Source organism: Triturus cristatus, chromosome 4_2 (assembly GCF_964204655.1).
Source record: "Triturus cristatus chromosome 4_2, aTriCri1.1, whole genome shotgun sequence".
Lineage (NCBI taxonomy): Eukaryota > Metazoa > Chordata > Amphibia > Caudata > Salamandridae > Triturus > Triturus cristatus.
In genome coordinates this window covers 657,976,895-657,996,400 of record NC_140586.1, presented here as the reverse complement: position 1 = coordinate 657,996,400, position 19,506 = coordinate 657,976,895, and the positions used below count along the sequence as shown (strand labels likewise).

General features: G+C 46.4%; 1 protein-coding gene across 7 annotated transcripts in view; it reads left to right on the top strand.

The window, feature by feature from the left end:
• Positions 1 to 19,506, top strand: part of ATG4C (autophagy related 4C cysteine peptidase) — a 266,766-nt gene that overhangs the window by 178,187 nt on the left and 69,073 nt on the right. For 3 of the 7 annotated variants that reach the window (XM_085602413.1, XM_085602414.1, XM_085602415.1), the window contains one exon: positions 18,202 to 18,321. The exons of 2 other annotated variants lie outside the window; for them this stretch is intronic. In XM_085602413.1, coding sequence (XP_085458539.1) covers positions 18,202 to 18,321 — 120 coding nt within the window. The remainder of the gene's footprint in view (positions 1 to 18,201; positions 18,322 to 19,506) is intronic. 2 more of the 7 variants (XM_085602416.1, XM_085602417.1) reach the window with 1 other exon arrangement.

Genomic DNA, 19,506 nt, shown 5'->3' with positions numbered 1-19,506 from the left:
GATTATCTAGAGGCACCATACAGATGTCGGAAGTGGATAATGCAGACTCACATAGGTCGTCACACTTGAGAGAGCCTTTTGGCATGACGGCCATTCACTTTTCTGCATGCAAGCTTCCCATATTCGGAAATTCCAGTGATGCAATAAAGCAACTGTGGGGTTCAGCATCAGCCAGACCAGAGTTTCCCGATGCAAGCAACTTCTGCACTGCCATATGCCCTTCTCCTTCATGCTATTCTGAGGCATATTCACTGACATGCAGGGGTATGGGCCCACTCATATCTGACAGCATTGGCAAGAGCATGGCTTAGTAGTTGGCGGAATGATGCATGGGTATTGTTGTCAGGATACAGGCCGCTTTATTTCTTGTAAGCAGCAGAGAAGTACAGATAATGGGTCCCTAGTGCTCTAGTCAGTAAATCACTTGGGAACCATGTGAAGCCAATCATGATGACCATTTCACCTAGTCAGTGCCCCAGGCACCCTCTTCATTGCAGCTTTTTTTTAAGCTCTGCTCTGGCTATTCCATCTTCCCCCTTGAATCTACTCTTCCAGATGTACCTGCAACAAGAGTTTTGAAACAAGGTGAAATCATATTTAAACTTTATTAAACACATATGTAAGCATAGGGAAATTTCTGTTGGATGTCTCTTCTTAGTGTCATCTTCCCACTCTTTATTTTTTTTAATTTTATTTTTTTTATAAAAACCTTTATTTATGTCAGTCTGGAACACAGCTATTCAGCCGACATCCCGGAGGTTCGGCAGCCAATTAAGTACAACACATGGAAGTGTCCATAGCTCTGGTACAGGAAAAAACAAAGGTTCCTTTTTTAGAGCAACCTAAGATAAATAACACAAGCAAGGCAGTATACACAATAAACTCGTGCCAGTTCCCGATGGGGGCGCGGCCCCATTCCCAAAGACAGAACAAAGCCACCGGTCGGGTGGATGAGGGAGAAGCAGAGGCGCTAACAATCTAGCATATTATTCTCATAAAAATCCCAAGTTGGAAGTGAAGCTAGGGGGAAAGTTGCTCCTCCAACGGTTCAGTGGCCGCGGGCAGACATATATCCCCCCTATACTGGTTCCATCGCCCCCATATCTTATGCCATTTCTTAGGCCGCCCCCGGGCACAGTACACCGTCTTCTCCCTAAACATGCTCCAGTCCATATTTTCCATCCATGCATCCACGGCGGGAGGTCTCTGAGAACCCCACAGTCGCGCAATATCACGCTTCGCCACCATATTTCCTAGGGTCACCCATTGAGTCTGCACAGCATCATAGTCAGTAGGACCCCAGACATTCAAAAGACAGCGCCGTGCCTCTGGCAGCAGTGCAATACCCGTGACCTCCTGCATCACAACATGAATTCGCTTCCAGAACTCCGCAATCACACCACATTCCCATATGATATGTAGGAAGGTGCCCACCATCCCACAGCCCCTCCTACATGAGCCATCCACGGAGAAACCCATATGAATCAGTCGGGGCCCCGTGACATAGACTCTATGAAGTATCTTAAGCTGTACCAGCCTTAGCCGTGCCGGGATCGCGACCTCCTTAGGAGAGGAGACGGCATACTGCCAGTCCTCATCATCCAGTTCAAGACCGTCCCTAGTCCACTGATCACGCACCCCGAGGAGGAGGTCAGTCCGGACATTAACAAGCTTCTTGTAGATTAAGGAGATTGTACTCTCCGGCATATGGCCATCTAGAATCCGATCCTCCAAGGGAGAGGACTCAGGCACAGTCTCCCCCTCGACGAGGACGGACCGCAGAGCGTGGCGGACCTGTGCATACCGGAAATATTCCGTACCCTCCAGATCGTACTCCGTCCGTAGCTCATCAAACGATTTCACTCGTCCCTTAACCAGCAGGTCCCCCACTCTGGATATCCCAATCAGGTCCCATTTCTCGAACCCCTTTGTGTGCCAAAGTTTCCCCAACTCATCTGAATCAAACAGCGGAGTGGCGCGGGTAAGCCTATCCTTCCAACCCAACGAGTTCGTAACAGCCTTCCACACGTGCACCGCCGTCTTGGTCGGTCCCGTGAGGGACCCATCCATTGACCTGGAGTAGAGTGCTCTAAAGTAATTACCCCCGCGCAGCAACCATCGATCCATAGCGAAGCCGGGGCTCAGCGCCGGTCCGTAGACACCGTGGTTGATCGCACTCAACTGGGTGGCCCAATAGTATCTTCTGATGTCAGGAAGCGCGATACCCCCATCGTACCACGGAAGGGTCAGCTTTGCAATAGCTATACGCGGTCGGCCCTCCCACAGCAGCGAGCGCTGGAGGCTCTCGACCTCCCGAAAATAGCTGGCCGGGACCAGCTCCAGGGTATTCTGCAGGGCATAAAGAAAGCGGGGAAGAGACATCATTTTGAACAGCGCGGCCCGGCCTAGGAGGGAAAGCGGCAGCCGCCGCCAACCCGCCACATCCCGCCGCAAGCGCGTCAATGGAGGGAGCAGGTTTCTCTCATACCGAACAATTGGATCGGTGGAGATATAGATCCCTAGATACAAAAAGCCATCCCGGGCGATCTGGATCGAGCAATTCCGCGGGAGGACAGGGACGTCTCCACACAGGGCATACAGATACGACTTACCCCAGTTAATGGTGAGACCCGAGTTCCTACCAAAAGAAGCCAAAATGTCACAGACTACTATGAGAGACTTCCTGGGTGAAGTGAGGTATAGCAAAATGTCGTCGGCATAAAGAGAAATGCGGTCCTCGTGATCTGGTGACCATCGGATCCCCCTTATGTCCGGGTGCCATCGTATCCATGCCGCCAGCGGTTCAAGAGCAAGAGCAAACAACAACGGCGACAGGGGACAACCCTGCCTGGTGCCCCTCCCCAGCTCGAACGGGCAGGACGCCCTACCATTGACCGCGACTTTAGCCAAGGGTCCTTCATATAGTAATCTCACCCAGCCAACAAAGCCAGGCCCAAAGCCGAATTTTGCAAGTGCAGCCCACAGATATGCCCACTCTACCGTGTCAAAAGCCATCGTGGCGTCAAGTGCGGCAACAATGGTCGACTCCTGCAGCGTCCCCGTCCGCGCAAGTACGCCGTGGATGCGCCTAAGGTTCAACGCAGTGTTACGATGCGGGATGAAACCGGATTGGTCCGGGTGAATCAGGTCCCCGATCACCCTAATCAAGCGGTTGGCCAGTATTTTAGCAAGGATTTTCGGCTCTGCATTAAGTAGCGAAATCGGCCTATAGGAGCTGCATTTATTCCTGGGCTTGCCATCTATGTGTATGACCACAATTGTCGCCAGACGTTGGTCAAATGGAAGGCATCCCATCTCCCGCGCCTCCACAAACATAGCTCGCAGATGCGGAGCAATCTTGTCCGGCCGGAGTTTATAGAACTCAATTGGCAGACCGTTCGGGCCCGAGGCCTTGCCCGGGCGCAGTGAACGGATAGCACCCGCGACTTCGTCAGCTGTGATGTCACCATCTAGATCGTCCCTGTCTATGTCAGAGAGGCAAGGCAGAGCCAGATAACGCAGAAGTTCACACGAGTCCTCCACCGGCCTGTCCGACACCGAGGTGTAGACCGTGCGGAAATAATCCGCAAAGCACTGGACTATGCCATCCGGCTCAGTGACACTAACGCCACCCTCTGTAACAAGTTCTGGCACCACACGATTAACCCGCTCTTTTTTATCCAGCCACGCTATTAATTTCCCGGCCTTGTCCCCAACATCGTACAGGCGCCCCTGCTGCTCCCTACTCAGGGCTTTGGCCGCGTCCGTCACCAGGGCCTTATAATCCGACTGCTTAAGGCTCAGTTTGTGCAGCGTTGCTGCCGTAACCTCCTCCTCCAAGGCCAACTCTAGAGCCGCTATCTCCGCCTCAATCTGTGCGATCTCCGCATCCCTCCGACGCTTGGCTGCCGCTATCAAGGAAAGGGCCTCTCCCCTCAGCACAGTTTCAAACGCTTCCCACAAAGACACCGCAGACGTGACCGAGCCTAGGTTTTCCTGGAAGTAGAGATCGACCGCCTTCAGCACAGCGCTACGAGTCCTAGGGTCACGGAGATACCAGGGGTTAATCGGGGCCACCCTGCCCCCAACCTCTCGACCAACATCCATACAGATCCACACCGGCGAATGGTCAGAAATACCCCTAGCCATGTGCCTAGCCTCAGACACAAAGGAGGCGTGTGCAGCCAAAGTAAGTACATAATCAATTCTAGAGAGACTGCCATGCGCCCCTGAGTGGAAGGTGTACTGCCGCTGAGTGGGATGCAGCAGTCTCCAACAGTCAACCAGACCAAGGGTATCCACGAAATCTGTAAGCCATTTCCGCGCCCCCCCAGAGCTCCTTGGCGGGTGTCTATCAAGCAATCCGGAACCAACCGCATTAAAATCGCCACCCACCACCAACATCCCTTCTGGGAGATCCAGCAGAGCCCTCCCCAGGTCCTCAAATGTGGAGGGCTGCAGCGCAGGAGGGACATAAACAGAAACCAGGACCAGCGTCCTGCCCTCCCACCTCCCCGCCACAGCCGCAAATCGCCCCCTTTCATCAACAGTAGTGGAGTCAACCTTAAACGGCAGTGAGGCCCTGACAAGTATTCCAGCCCCTCTGGAGCCCGAGGAGACCCCGAGTGCGCAACAAATTTGTAGCCCTTCCTGTTGAGTGCGTAGCACATGTTACCTATCAAGTGCGTCTCTTGCAATAAAACTATATCAGGGGAGCATCGCTTCAGAAATTGCAGAACGATCCCTCGCTTAATACGATCCCCTAAGCCATTAACATTCCAACTGAGTATCTTTAAGCCCCTACCCCCCATCCCGAAATGTAAGGAGACCACCACCCCCCCCGATGAACCGCACTCGAGCTACAGAAGCTTGCATCACTACGCCTTGCAAAACAAAAACCAACAACAACCATCCCAACAATCCCAGACCACCCCCCACCCTGCACCCCTGCGTAAGCTTGAAAAGCCCCCCCAACTTGCAGTGTGCCTGTCGCCCTATTCTAAAACTAGTCTACAAAAAGAACCCCAGAGGAGGAAAAAGCTCCCTTCATACCCCCGCCGCCCCCCGGGTTACTACCCTCCCGGAGAAACCGAAAACTGTGATTCACTGTCCGGGGCAAAGTCAAAATGATCTAGCACCAGAGTCCTCACTCTTGTTCAACACCGCCACCTTCTGCTCCACCAGCATGCTCCCCGCCAGCCCGTCGTTGGGGCAATGTATCCAGCCAGTCTCCGACCATGTCCGGTGATTCAAAAAAGAAAGTCCGCTCTTCATACACCACACGCAGTCTGGCCGGGAAGAGCATGGCGTATTTCAGTTCCATCCCTCTGAGTCTTCTCTTAACCGCCAGGAAGCTCTGCCTTTGCTTCTGCACCGCCTGGGTAAAGTCAGGATAAAAGCTCACTGTGGTGTTCTGGAAAGTCGTCGGGCCGGACACTCTTGATGCTTGTAGAATGGCATCACGGTCCCTGAAATTAAAGATCCTGGCGACAATCGGTCTCGGAGGGGCCCCCACCTTGGGCCTCCCATCGGGGACTCTGTGGGCCCGTTCAACAGTAAAGAACTTACTGAGGCCTTTGGGCGCCAGATGGTTTACCACCAAGTCCTCCACGAACAGGTCCACCGACTGTTCCTCCGAGTTTTCCGGGACCCCAATAATGCGCACGTTATTGCGCCGTGCCCGGCCTTCAAAGTCCTCCAGCCGTCGGGCAAAGAGGTCGTTTGCGGACCTCAAATTTCGGACTTCCAGCTGCAGGTCAGAGACATCACCCAGGAGGCCAGAAGTTTTAAGGTCCAAGGATTGAACCCGTTCATTGGTTTTCCCCAGATCTGCCCGAATCAAGTTGACGTCGATCGAGATGGTGTCCACTTTGTGTGCCAGGGTCTCGAACTGCCGCCCGATAGAGGCCTGCATCCCCTCGATGGCCCCCATGACATCTTGCAGGGTTGGTTCCGTAGCGGGGGGCAAACCGTCTTTCAATGCTTCCAGTGGCCGACCCGATCCGCCCGGTGACTCCTTCTGCTGGGCATAACGATCCATGTTGTTGGTTTGGGTGTATCCTCCCCGCCTGGTGCTCTTGGGCTTCTGTTTTTCGGCTTCCGATTTGGCTGACATCGTGATCTGCTGCCGAAAACAGTCACCTTGCCCATCCAGAGAAGACAGTGCAACAAGTGGCCGGCACGGCGCACTCCCAGGCCAGGGCGCGATGAAATCAGGAAAGCGAAAGCGAAAGTGATGACACCATACGTCCGATGGCTCGCCCCTCACACAGCCGCTGTTGTTCAATTAGTGCTCGGGCACCGTGCCAGCGCAAGCCCCGGGCATCCTCCGGGGAGTAGGCCGCAACCTTCCATGTGGCACAACTTCGGCCTCTGGTAAGCGATTTCAGTCCGGACAGCGACAGTCACCTCAGCAACGGTTCGCCTCCAATATTCCGGGTGTTAAAGACAGGATTCTTCACAGGATATTTGCCGGAGGGAGCGCGGGTCTCAGGAGCTCTGAGCTCACGCGGCCATCTTGGTCACGCGCTAGGCTCCTCCGATCTTCCCACTCTTGGCACCCGTGACCTCACCCTGGTGTCCTTACAAATGTCTTTGTACATTGTCTCTGGCTTCATTCAAAGGCCTATCTTTCCCAGCTCTTTGCCAGATGTGTCCCTTTGCACCCTCTGTATATTTGCAGATCCCTGCCTTTCTGGTTCTGAGTTTGTTTGCCCCAGCAGACACCCATCAGTAAAGGAAGATTTAGGAAAATACAGGGAATCCCTGAAAGTGAGATGTACCCAATCACTCAGCTGCCTGAGTTCATTTGAGATCTGCACCCAACTCTGTATTCGGTGTTCCAGGTCCTTCCCATTCTCAGTTTTTATAGTCTTTTGGCCCATCGTCAAAACAGAATAGACAAAGTGGTCCACGACCGATTTGCCAGCACATTTTTGTTTTATTGCTGCCAAAGTTTTCTGTGTATAAGACTACCTTTACCATGGCATAGCACTTGACTTTTTTCCTTGCCAGTTTCAGCTTGTCTGAGATTGAAAGGATTATATGTTTATCCATACTTGTATAATTGGCTAATCCATATATCGTCACTTCAGGAATCTTGGAGAGAGCAAAGGTTAATGATAGCCCTACCTTTTGTTGGGACATACAAGCTAATCCAGGTACATTTCTACTGCCGTCAAAGAGTGCATAGTGAGAACAATCCAGAGATAATAGATGTGCAACAGACCCTTTTGGCCTTATCTCTTAACGTTCGTCTGGATGGCCAATGTGTTAAGTCCTTAGTGTAAGTAGAAAAAAACAGCAATTTTCCTATTGAAGATAGTTTCTCTTCGGGAATTGCTTTACAATCTAGATCTGTGCCAGTGTTGCAGTTTGCCACAAATGCTGTATTGTTACATGATGCGGACCAGATGTAATTAAATTGTGTGCATAAGCAGGGTGACTATACGTCCGTAAATTGCACGAACAGTCTGTTAATTGGAAGTCACGTCCGTGGTCCATGATGATTTCTCCTACGGTCGCCTTTTTGTCTAATTCTGGGGGTGACAGCTACCTGCACTGCTCACCTTTGAAATGCCTTGGTTTTCTGAGAACTCCCTGCTGGGGCTGCCTCGCACTCCTCTGTGCTCTTGAGCAGCCCATCCTCAGCCTCTCAGACTGTGATGGACCTATTGTCCTTCTGTCTGCCGGCTTATTGTGGCATACAGAATGACAATGGGCCAGTTTAGGCCTTTAAGGCATGTGGTGGGCCCAGGGCTTTAAGTGGGAAGAAGAAAACTGAGGGATCTCTCAAAGGGGCGTGGCCAATGTAATTTAGGGTGTGGCTCAAAAACACGTAATCTAAAAATCTGTGTTTAGCATAGTGTGCCGCCCGATTTGTATTCTTCTGTTTCTGTCATCGCATCCAGAAATATGATGCAACAAGTAACAACAAATCAGGACTATTGGCTTTGTCAATTGTTGTTAGTTGCATAAGATAAATAAGCAGCAACTATGACTTCTATATAATATTGAAAAAGCTTCCACTAGACACCTCGACGATGCGGCTGCTCCCGAGACTCAAAAAGCGAAGGGAAATCCAGAGAGAAATTGACTCTCTTTAAACTGGATTTCCCTTCCCCCTACAACGCTCACCTGGCATGAGGTCATGCCGCAACTTCTCCACTAGTGAGAAGTGAGCAGCGCGCATCGATGTGCCCGCTGTCACCCAAGTCCGGCACAAAACAGAGCCCGATAGAGACCCGTTTAGAGGCCTCCTCAAAAAAACTGCAGATGCTCAGCACCGGTGAGACCCGGCCCACTTAAAGCCCTGGGTGGGCCTGAAGGCAAGGAAAACAAAAATGAAACGCATTAGATGGAAGTAACATTGTCTAGTTACTTTAAAAAAAAAAAGCATTGGCATAGCCAATAGGTCTCGCCTTTGGGACCTTATAAGTGTTTAGCCAGCGGTGAGGTGTTGTTATGACAAGTCTGCAGACTAGGGACATGTGTTCCAAAAATGAGAAAACAATAAATGGCGGCAACGTTTTTAAAGGCAAGTCTTTTCTCTGAGAATCTTTATAATTAGTGCGGAAATATGATTCTGCACTAATTATAAAGCATTTGCTGAAGCCTGGTGACATGCTTAGGAGGGTGCTGGATGAATTTGTTGGTACCACCAAGACCTTATTGGGCTGACCGTGTAACTGTTGTTTTGGTTTTTAAATGCCAGCTTGTGCTCCATACTGTTTCCAGTAAGAATGAACTCCGTCGCTGGATTTTCAACAAAAATGTGCACATCTGTTTCGATAAACATGACTGTAGCTTTGAGAAAGACAAGCAATGAAAAACTCCCGAAAGTGTCTGCATTGCCACGGGTGGACAAATGTCACCTGATAAAGGTAGTCCTGTCGGCTAACACACCTGCTGCACAGAATACTCTCAACTTCAGGAGAAAGTCGGGAAATCTAGTAAGGGAGGTTAATGCGCCAGTTGCAGACTGTCATATTAATCAGCCCGCTGCAATTCACAGAGAGACTGCTCAGGTGGTGAATGTACCTGCAGCAGAGATCTCAATGCCAGCAGCACCTTACAAACAAGAATTCTAGTGAGAAAGCATGCAAGGTTAATGAACCTCCTGCTGAGATTTGAATTCTGTAGGTCTCATGTTCTAACTTGAATAAGCCAGCTCAGAAGGCACCAGTCAATGAGAACTCTATTTAGCCTGTAGGCCACATGTTAGAAGTGCAGTATTACAGCTCATAAGACTAATGCAACTGTTGCAGACATATGTATGTCATCTTCAAAACATTTGTTAACACTGAATAAGACAACTGATAGGGTTCACCTACCTGCCACAGAGATGTGTGTGTAGCCTGCAGGCTCCAGGGTACGATTCTAGGGAGAAGATGATGAAGGCTCGCTCACCTGTACCCGAAAGGTCAGGGATTCACTTTCAGTTCGACAACTCAGAGGGTTAATGCACCTTCAGCAGAGATCTCTTTGTCAATTGTCACCTACAGGTTAGAAGTCTAGTAGGACAACTCCGTGGGTTAATGCCTCTTCAGCAGTGATCTCTTTGTCATCTATAGGTTAGAAGTCTAGTAAGACAACTAACTCCGTGAGTTAATGCACCTGCTATAAAGATCTGCATGTAACCTGCAAGTGGCAGCATCTAATCCAATAATACAAACATGCGCGGCATGCCTTTGGCCAACGAGAGCACACATTGAGTGGCGAGAGAGCGTTCGGTTTGTGCTTGCACAATTTCACTGGTCAGATGTGTATAATGCTGGTATCTAATTTCATAATAATATAGAACGCCCGTGGTGACAATTAAAGATCACTTCTTTAGAGCCGAGATACACAAGTGTATTTTTCCGCATGTTGCTGCTGTGAGCAGAATATGCAGTTGGAGGCTTTTTTGAGCTGGCTGGCACAGACCTGGAAGCCACTGTTACCCAGAAACAAAGAATTGAAAAATCTGTTTCCACTAGGCGCTGCGTGACACGTGTGTGTATACAGTGCTACTTCCGGCGTTGCCAAGCTCTGTACACACATGATTCATAACCCAGCGTGGTGGAGCTCACGTTATTGTGGACTTCTAAGGGAAAAGAAGGGCTCGCTGAATTTGAGCTGGTGGCCTGCATATCTCATCCGCGACTGCACAACCCACTGAGCTACACCACAGTGTCATAGAGGTGTCTGCCAGGACCCCTTGCTCGCTGCCTGCCACTGACCCACTGCCCCTGCTCGCGTCATCCCGTGCAGTACACGCAAATCACTATAAAAACAGATTCATAAATGGTGTTCTCGCCCATTCCATGCTGTCAGTTATTTTTTTAAAAAACCAGCACATATACGATCAGGCGTGTGTTCCAAAACTATACGCGCAGACAGTTTTTTCCAAACAAGTATAAAACAATGAAAAACACTTCGAAATGATCATATATATATTAAATTCACGTATATGTTGTCCGTTCACAAACACAGAAGTAGACCTCAAACTCGCGCACGAGCAATAAACAGTTTAAGCCGTGAATGGGAACAAATCAAACCCATGACTCTAAGAGGGCAGAGACAACTGATCTGCATTCCAGATGCGGTGAGCATTCGGGATCTGAAGTAAACCAGCAGAAAAACTCCCCCAGGGAGTTTCAAATGCGCATTTCGGGAACACCCAAAACAACATAACCAGGGCCCCCTCTTGCGCGTGCCGACAAGGCTCAAGACAGCTGACCCTGATGGTCTGGCCCCATTAGTAACAAGAAGCGCGAGCACAAAAAAAAATGTAATTCCTTTCCAAGCACGAAGCTGAACAAGCCCATGCGCGCGAGAGTGAGCACCAGGCCATATGTTCTGAATTATTGCGCCCGTGTCTGGGCACGATAATTCAAAACATATGGTGCCCGTGCGAGTAACCGCAAGCAATAGGCCACACATGCACGAGCGTGTGGTCAGCTTTTTGAAGCCCCCTTACAATAAGTCTCGCCTAGCAACGCATGCGCGCTGCTAGGCAGGACCTAACAAGCGTGTGCAATCAGTCACGCATTTGTACAATTTAGAGCTTTTGTTTGCCTAATATAAACTTATTTTGACTTGCAACTATGTTAGTTGTCTATTTACTGATATATTATTGCGCGATCTCCTCTGATGTGTCTTTAAAACGTACCTTTTGTCCCAAAGTTTTTTTCTGAATTATGACCCTTTGTCCTGAATTTTGGCCTTTTGTTCTGAATTTTTACACTCACCGTCCTGAATTTGCACCCATGCCAGTTGGTCACCCTATACATAAATGGTGCTGAACCTCATTTTATGTTTTTGTACTTGCCCAAGTCATATTAAACACGCTGGGAGCATTGTCCTATAGTTTTAGTGGTTACATATATTCAGATTGGCATGAATCTTTTTGTTTTACTTCCATTTTGGTCACCATGAGAGAAAGAGCTTCTGGTATTAAGCGTTGCAGTAAATGTGCGAAGGTATTGTCAAAGATGGGTAACAAAGATCTCTTTATGTGATGCTTGGGTATTGAACATGACTGCTGAAGGTGTGATGTTTGTCTTCAATTGGGCTGAACAGCCCAGTACTTAAATATTAGTGGCTTTAGAAACCTAGCCCCCTCACCCTTGAGAGTTGTGGGAAATCCTGCGAGCAGGGAAGGAACAGAATTGCTTTATGCCCTCCTGCTGTCTTGAATTGCACCAGAGTGCTTTGCTGGAACATGCATAGAAAAAGCACAGGAAGTAGTAGTCTACTCAAGGTCCTAGAATGCATCCCGGTTTTCAAGATGCAGAAATTCGTATGGGAAAAAAGCAGTGGAAGGACTGTTCTCATACCGAGATAGAAATGGCTGCTGGGGAGCGCTTTGAGACGGACATCCATTGAAAAGACACAGGCTGTGGTAGAGGCAGGGCTTTTTAATGTTCAATAAAATGTTACCCCCTATGGTCCAATTGAGAGCGAAATTTTCACAGCACAGATCCTTGGCTGCTCTGTATGTCAGAGCTCTTTGACCCTGACTGCATAGGCTTGCTATCCTTTCGATTATGGAGAATCTTCAGGTGCTGTAGTGGGAGCCTGGAGCCAAGGTGGTAGCTAAGGCTGCTGCAACAAGGAACTAGACTAGGGGGTTATGTGTTGGCTTGATGGTTTCATGGTGCAATCTGTTGGTTCCATCGCTGAACTAAAGTGGTAGACACAGGATGACAGCCTCGTAAGAGCCTGTATAATATGGGGAGCAGAAGAGTTACTGTCAGCTTTATCATTTTCCAAATTCAATACTTTTTAATTACATCTAAGGTATGCCCTACTTTTGAGACAAGGTGATTATCTCCTCAAGGTATGCTCTACTTAATGACCGCTCTACTAGGATCCATGAGGGGGCTGGAAAAGGACTGTCACCCACATTCTCTATGTGGAATTCTTCATCATGCAGTCCTTCTTCCAGAATGACAACACATCTGAATGAGCTAAGCCTGTGATGGGGAGAACTCGTAATGCAGATCAAAGGAATCTTCCTGGAATGTTTAGTTAAAATCATCTAGTGAGTAACCTCATTTAACATGTTTATAAGTGGGGTCCCCCGGTAAAGTAAAAAAATGGAGGAGGTGACACAAAAAGGTGATTATTACTCCGGTTTGTAAAAAGTCTGCATGTCTCCAGCGCCTAAAAGGCCTGCATGTTGCAGCTGAGTTTGGCTGCCCTAAGGGTCAGGTGGCCTTCTTCAGGACAAAAGATCCCTGATGAAGGGATAAAACCATAAGAGCTATTTAGAGAGATATCATTGTATAAGAGCAAATTTCCATTAATATCATGCAGCTAATTGTGAAAACACAAACCACACAGTTTTTTCACAGCAAACCATATTTAGTGCTCTTTAAGTCACAGATGCACTAGTACAGAACATAAAATGCAGATATGGCTTCATGAGGCATCAATCTAATGATTCACTCCAGGTATGGATTTTCTATAGCCCCATAAGGGACAAAAAAGGGAGCTGTCCTTGCTGTCAAACACGGCATCATAAGGAAGAGTAGCCACCATTAGTCTAAAGGAAGAAAATGAGGGAAACCTACCCATAGTATGATGGACATTATAATCACTCCATAAAAGGAAGTGGACGGAAAGTAGCGCCCATCTCCTTGGATATTGGTGAGTATGAAATGGCGCGATGTATTAAAAGCTGCCTTCTAGCCCTGTTATCTGGCAGCTCCCTGCCGTGCCTCTGCGTGGTGAGCGTGTGATGCGTTCTGTTGGGCGTGCCCTGCTGACTCTCATCTTGCATAATGCAGAACATTCAGTCATTACGCCGAAACATGTCCACTTGATTGAACATACCCAGCTTGTTCTTCTCATTTTGCCAAAAGATGGTCTATTAAGTGGTGGCCCAATACATGGGAATGTGAAATGTGCAACCCGTCAAAACAAACGGGCCGTTGCATAAAGTGCACTGAAGTACAGTTATACTGTTGAAACTCATATTTGTTCCTATCCTAGATAATTCATTTATATCTTAAGGCATGTGAGGGCCATTGCGGCTGTTATTGGGTGAACTTGCGGTGTACTATGAAATGGTTTCGATCAAAAAATATGGGAACATGTAGTATAGGGCAAGAAATGTATTACAGGGCATGTGAGAGAAGACAATTTTCCATCATACTCCTGCCTTCTCGGAGTCATTTGACTAATCCCTGTTACATAAATTAGCTACTGTCCATACTAAGTGGTTTTAAGGTATGACCTTGGTATGTCCATCGTTCAGCCCTCATTGGTCAGACTTTAATTTGTAGACCTGTTCTTTCTCCAAGAGTATCGCAGTCATCTTGGTGGGAGACCCGCGATTCCTTAATTCTTCTACACTCACCCAGCTAATATATGTTTCAAGGTGTCCTATTTTACTGCAGTAATTGGTCATTTGTGTGGTATCGTACACCACCAACATCCTACTCAGGAACAGGCCAACCCTACCCGCACCAACCTCCACTACCTCAACCTTATTTTTACTGGGTGGGTTCATATGGGCACCAACCGGCACCACGTTTTTCTACATTTCCTTAACAAACATTTTTTTTTGGACAAGGCAGGGGACCTTCAGAGGGAAAAGAGAAAAAACTAAAGTACATTGAGAGGAGAACTCAGAATGTACGCAAGGAGCATGGCGAAAGACCAAACTTCAGGAAAGAGCACATCAACTTATTAGTCTATCGCTCTATCTGACCCCATACTGACATCTAGGTCAAGGAATTTTGCAAAGGCTGGGTTTTGTGTCCACTACCAACCTAGGAAAATTTGAACCATGCTGCGAGTTGGCAGATTTGATTTGTGGGCAGGAGTATGATGGAAAAACGATTGTCTCTCTTTTTTTGACCACCATAGCACCGTAGGCAGGAACACGTCATATGCAAAACAGACCTGGTCTTGCTCCAAAATGAACTGCCCAGCCTGAGCATCCAGACTACGTTCTCTTTGAACGGCAACACAGCAACTCCAGATTGGTTCTGGCCTATTTGGGCCTCTGCTGTGGGGTGTAGCTCGAGTTCTACGGGACAGTGCACATAGGACCCACTTGTGGGCATACCTGTCTGACGTACGGCATTCCAATGAAGAAAGTAAAAGTAAATGATGGGTGGAATACTCGAAGTAGTCTCAATTACTGGTAGTTACTTAGGGCTACTTCCCAATCCATTGGTTTTTTTGTCCACCATGACATTGGAGACAGGAACCAGCGATAAGCAAATCGGCCTTTGTTTTCCTCCCTGTTTAAGTGTGTGCACATCTGGAGGAAGTAAAGGTGAGCACTGTTGGATCTGTAACTGAGAGAACACCAGAACAGTTTGAGTTCAGGGGCTTGGATTTGACATCTTTTCTATGCCGGGTGTGCATTAGACTTGTTCTGGAGTTGATGTACAAGACCGAAGTCATGCTATGTTGAGTGGGAGGTGTGGGCTCCTTGGAACTTACTTGGGGAAGGAATGATGCTCTGGCATTGGTCTAGCCTCTGTGCTGTTCATACTCTGAGGACTTCTCGGTCAGGGGAAATCAGAGTACAAGTAGACAGTTTCAGCAAGCGTCAGTTTTTGTCACATAAATAAGTCTCCTGGGTGTACTCCAATACATTTTAATAAGTAAATGTATTCACAGGTGGATCACTCTGAAACTCATGAGAAAGGAGAGCTCTGATACTTTTGATCTCAGGAATATGTAATGAAGGGTGTTGGAAGAAGTTGTCCTGGTCCCCCTGAAAGTAATGTTTCGATGATTGATTTCTTTCCACCTTTTCTGACTATTCAGATGGTCTTAAGCAGATTCTAGGAGCTACAAATAGCACTGGGACGGGTGGCTTTACATTGCTCCTGGAGACTCTGGCACACAGATCTCCATGCTGCTAATCTTTTTGTCGCAGATGGAGGCCATTTTGTTGCACCCAAATTTTCACCTCTAGTATTTTCACATCTCTTGAAAGGAAGAGGTGTGTTAGATGTAGCCCCTCTGATGACATGTTTGACAGTACATGCCACACGAAGCACCAAATGTCATTTCGAAGTCTAGGTACTTGAAAGTGTGTAAATTATGTGGTCCGACATACATACTGACTGATGTGAATCTTTTGCTATGGAACCTGAAAACAAAGGTTTGCAGGTAACGGCAATTAGGGTATGCTTTTTGGCTGCATTCATTTTTGTGAAGACACCTGGTGAGCACTCTCAATTTGAAAGGCCTCTGGTTTCATACTTTTTAAAGGGATTTGTGACTAATCTTCCCTCTGTCCTTTGCTTTTGTGCTCAGTGGGACCTCACATTGGTGCCCACTCATTTAAAGGTTACATTCTTTTAACCTCGACACAGCTGTGATGCTAAGTATCTTCCTTGTTGAGGGTTTTCCTACTTGCAATAACTAGCAAGAAGGACAAACAAGTTAAAGCCCTTGTATGCAAATTTACCACGGACAAAATAACTCCGAGTTAAGCTGTCTGTCATTCCTAAGGTGGTTACAGATTTTCACTCTAAACTTCTCGGTTCAGATGACAACCTTGTTTCTGCTACCTCCTCTAAAGTGGAGGAGACACTGAACAGATTGGATCTGACATTATTATTATTCCCAGACTAACTAGCTAATGCAGAGTGGACAGACCGATGTCTGACACCTAGGGGGATGCACCCAAATGCCTAGCCGACACTTAGGGGGATGCACCCAAATGCCTAGCCGACACCTAGGGGGACACCCAAATGTCTAGCTGTTATGACTCGACATTTTTAGATCATCATCATCATGCATTAGGGAATGCTGAGAGGCTGCTCTCTGGACTTGACCTGAAAGAACAATCACAACCTCTACTAGGGTAGAGAACCAACTGCTGCATATTGAATGGGGTGTACAGGAGAAATGCAAGGCAGCCGATTGGGTTTCTCGCCATACATTTATGTATCATCGTGTTTATTCAGATGCCAGGGTTGAGGTTTTGTTTAAAAGATCACTTGCTCAGCAAGTTTTTAGGTAGCTATGCATCTTTTTGCTTATCTAAGGCTCTTCCAACCAGATATGTTGGGTATTGCTGCTACATTTTTCAAAGACAAAGAATATGTGGTCTGAATGCTGGCCCTCCTAGACACCCAATTGGTAAAACACTTAGATACATCAGGCTAAATATTGTGAAAGTTGTAGAGTTGAGGTTAGGCAGATCCATTTATGTATGTGATGTTGTCCCGTCCATCGGAATTCATGGCGCCAGTGTGACACCAGGAAAATAAAGTGATACCTCGCAACGCTATGACCACATGTGAAGGGTATCCTGGATCTCAGCCTACGAGTGGGTTATTTCAAGAAAAAGAATTTGTAAAGGGAGCGCAGATTACAATTCCTAAAAAGGAATACTGCCTCAAAGTGGCATCCGTTTACATTCAATAATGCACTTCCATATTTGTAAGACAGATACACATACTGTACATTTGTGAAAGGGTGTTGCTATTTTGAAAGGAAAACATCAGTGTGCCATAACCAGGCCGCATGTTATGTTTATCCTTGAGGTATCTTGGTATACAGTTAGGCCATGTGCTTGCTTATTTATGTCTTCGTTCTTTTATCCTTTTCATGTAGTTTCTCAAACTATACACTACACCAAGCACGTTGCCTACTCAACAAAATATTAATTGCAAAACTAATTGTTGTATTCCATTCAAGATAACTGTTTTAAAATGTATAGCATGCCAAAACTAAGTTCATTTGTAGAACCTGACAATAAAGACATCATTGTATCACCATGGCAGCTAATTCATGGACAGTCGGTGAATGTAATAGCTTAGTAAGCAACGTTTCCCTCTTGGGTGCGAATATTTGACAGTTAAGTATAAATTTGTTGAACATCCCTAAGACTTCATCTCCTGGGATATTAAACTTTTTTCAGTCTGGCAAATAATTTTTCAATATTTGATAGTACAGTATACATTTGTTTAACATCCCTAGGACTTCTCCAGGGATATTAAACCTTTTTCAATCTGGCAAATTATTTTACATAACTTGGCAAAAAGGTGTAGGGAACATAACCAACCTCAATTTCAAAAACCATTTCCTGCATTCAATATTAGGCATGTCTGATAATCATGGTTGATTCCCCTTCTTCCAGTCCAAATGACCTTTAATTGTGTGTGGAATCACAAGTGCCTTAGGTGTGGCTTGACAGCGCAATTATCTGCAAGACCTGTGTTACCAGTTATACATAGACCTAGCGAGGACTTTGTCTCTACTCCACAGGAGTTTGACTCTCCCACATCATTCTATTTGTTGCTTGATGTATCATACCACACCCGTTGGAGTGCTTGATTTGGAATGCACAAAGGACTATTTTACATCACAAATTTACACTGAATCCACAAAAGCTTTTTTTTTTTTATTTTATTTTTTAACATTTTCAATGCAAGTCAGACCTATTAGCTATACCAACACCTGTTTATGGCGACATTTCTGAAAAAAGCAAGTTCTCTGAAATTCCAAAATTCAACAAGGCAGCTAGAAATGGTGCTTACTCAGTGACTGTGCCGCTGTCCATCTCACATTTCTTTTTTGTACTGAACTAACAAATTGATGCCCTTTTATGTCTTTAAAGTCACATTTTTCCCAAAACCTATTTTAGATATTGCGTAACCCATAAACTTGACCAGACCGCTGGCGGATTAATTTCTCAAGTTTTTACAATATTTGTTATAAAATTTGTTTTACTTGCAGTCATTCCACTGTTCATCCCCTAAAAAGATGCCATTCAAAAAGATGGATCCCAGCTGCACAATCGGGTTTTACTGTAGGAATGTACAGGACTATGAGAAGGTTGCTGAGGAAGTAAGTAAGGTGAGTGTTTGAAAATGATATTATGTGCCTTGATGCTTTCCTACTTGTGTCTTATTTGTTTACTCTGGCACTAATGGGCACTCCAGTGACGTTTTTAATTTATAGATCTGTGTATATCTATATAGATATATATATCTATGTGTGTATATATATTACCTACTGGCGGTCGCCAGTAGGTAGTTATAGTTAGGAATAATTTCCATAGGAAATCCACAACATTCTATTCCCAATAAGTCTGGTGCCGGGTGACGAATCTTCGCGAAATTTTCCAAACTTTTGGCCAGCTCCGGTCCGCTCCTATCCTGAAAGTTTTGTGGTGATTCGTCAAGGGGGGGCCGAGAAAAAAGAGGGGTCCCAAAACGCGTTTTCACCATGCAATTTCCCATAGGACCTGTTGAAGCAGCTACAGCCCAAACTGCTGAACGGAATTACACCAAATTTGGCAAAGAGGTAGTCCTCAGTTCAGACTTGTGCCTTTTGCATAAATGGTGTAAATCTGTTCAGTAGTTCCTGAGAAAACTAGACTAAAAAAAATAGATATGCCCATGGCCTCGGAGGATCCGCGCACCCTAAGCGCACCCTCCCCGAACCAAGCACGCACCCTCCCGATCACGTGCTGAATGCTAATTGGCTGTCAAGTGTCTGTCTACATTCGAAACCAGGAACTGTTGGCAGCCATTTTGTGCCTCGGTAGAAGCGGGGCTGATTAAGTAAGGGAAATAAGTGTGTGAAAGATGTAAAGGGGGCAGGGTAGAAATACTCTGACCCTCTAGTGTTGCCTGGGGCCCCCCTTTTTTTTTAAACTGCGAATTGCGCGCAGGGTGCGCGGTTCCTTACGTGTTGGGTGCGCGGATCCCAAAAAATAAAGTTTTGAAAATATAGTTTAAAAATTATTTTAAAAAATATATTTTAAAACATTAACATTTTTTTTTTAAACCCAATAAAAACAAATAATATTTTTTACTTTTTAAAAGAATTAATTGAAAAAATAAGTTTAAAAAAAGGTGATAAAGTATTTAAAAAAAACATAATTAAAGGAATTGACACACTGAATTTGAAAAATTTTGAAATTCAATGAAAATCATTAAACATCATAGCTTTAGAGATAAATTATAGATAGGAAGTAGCATTTAAAAAACCTTTGAAATTCACTGAAAAAACCATAGGTTTCATGCACGTTATAGT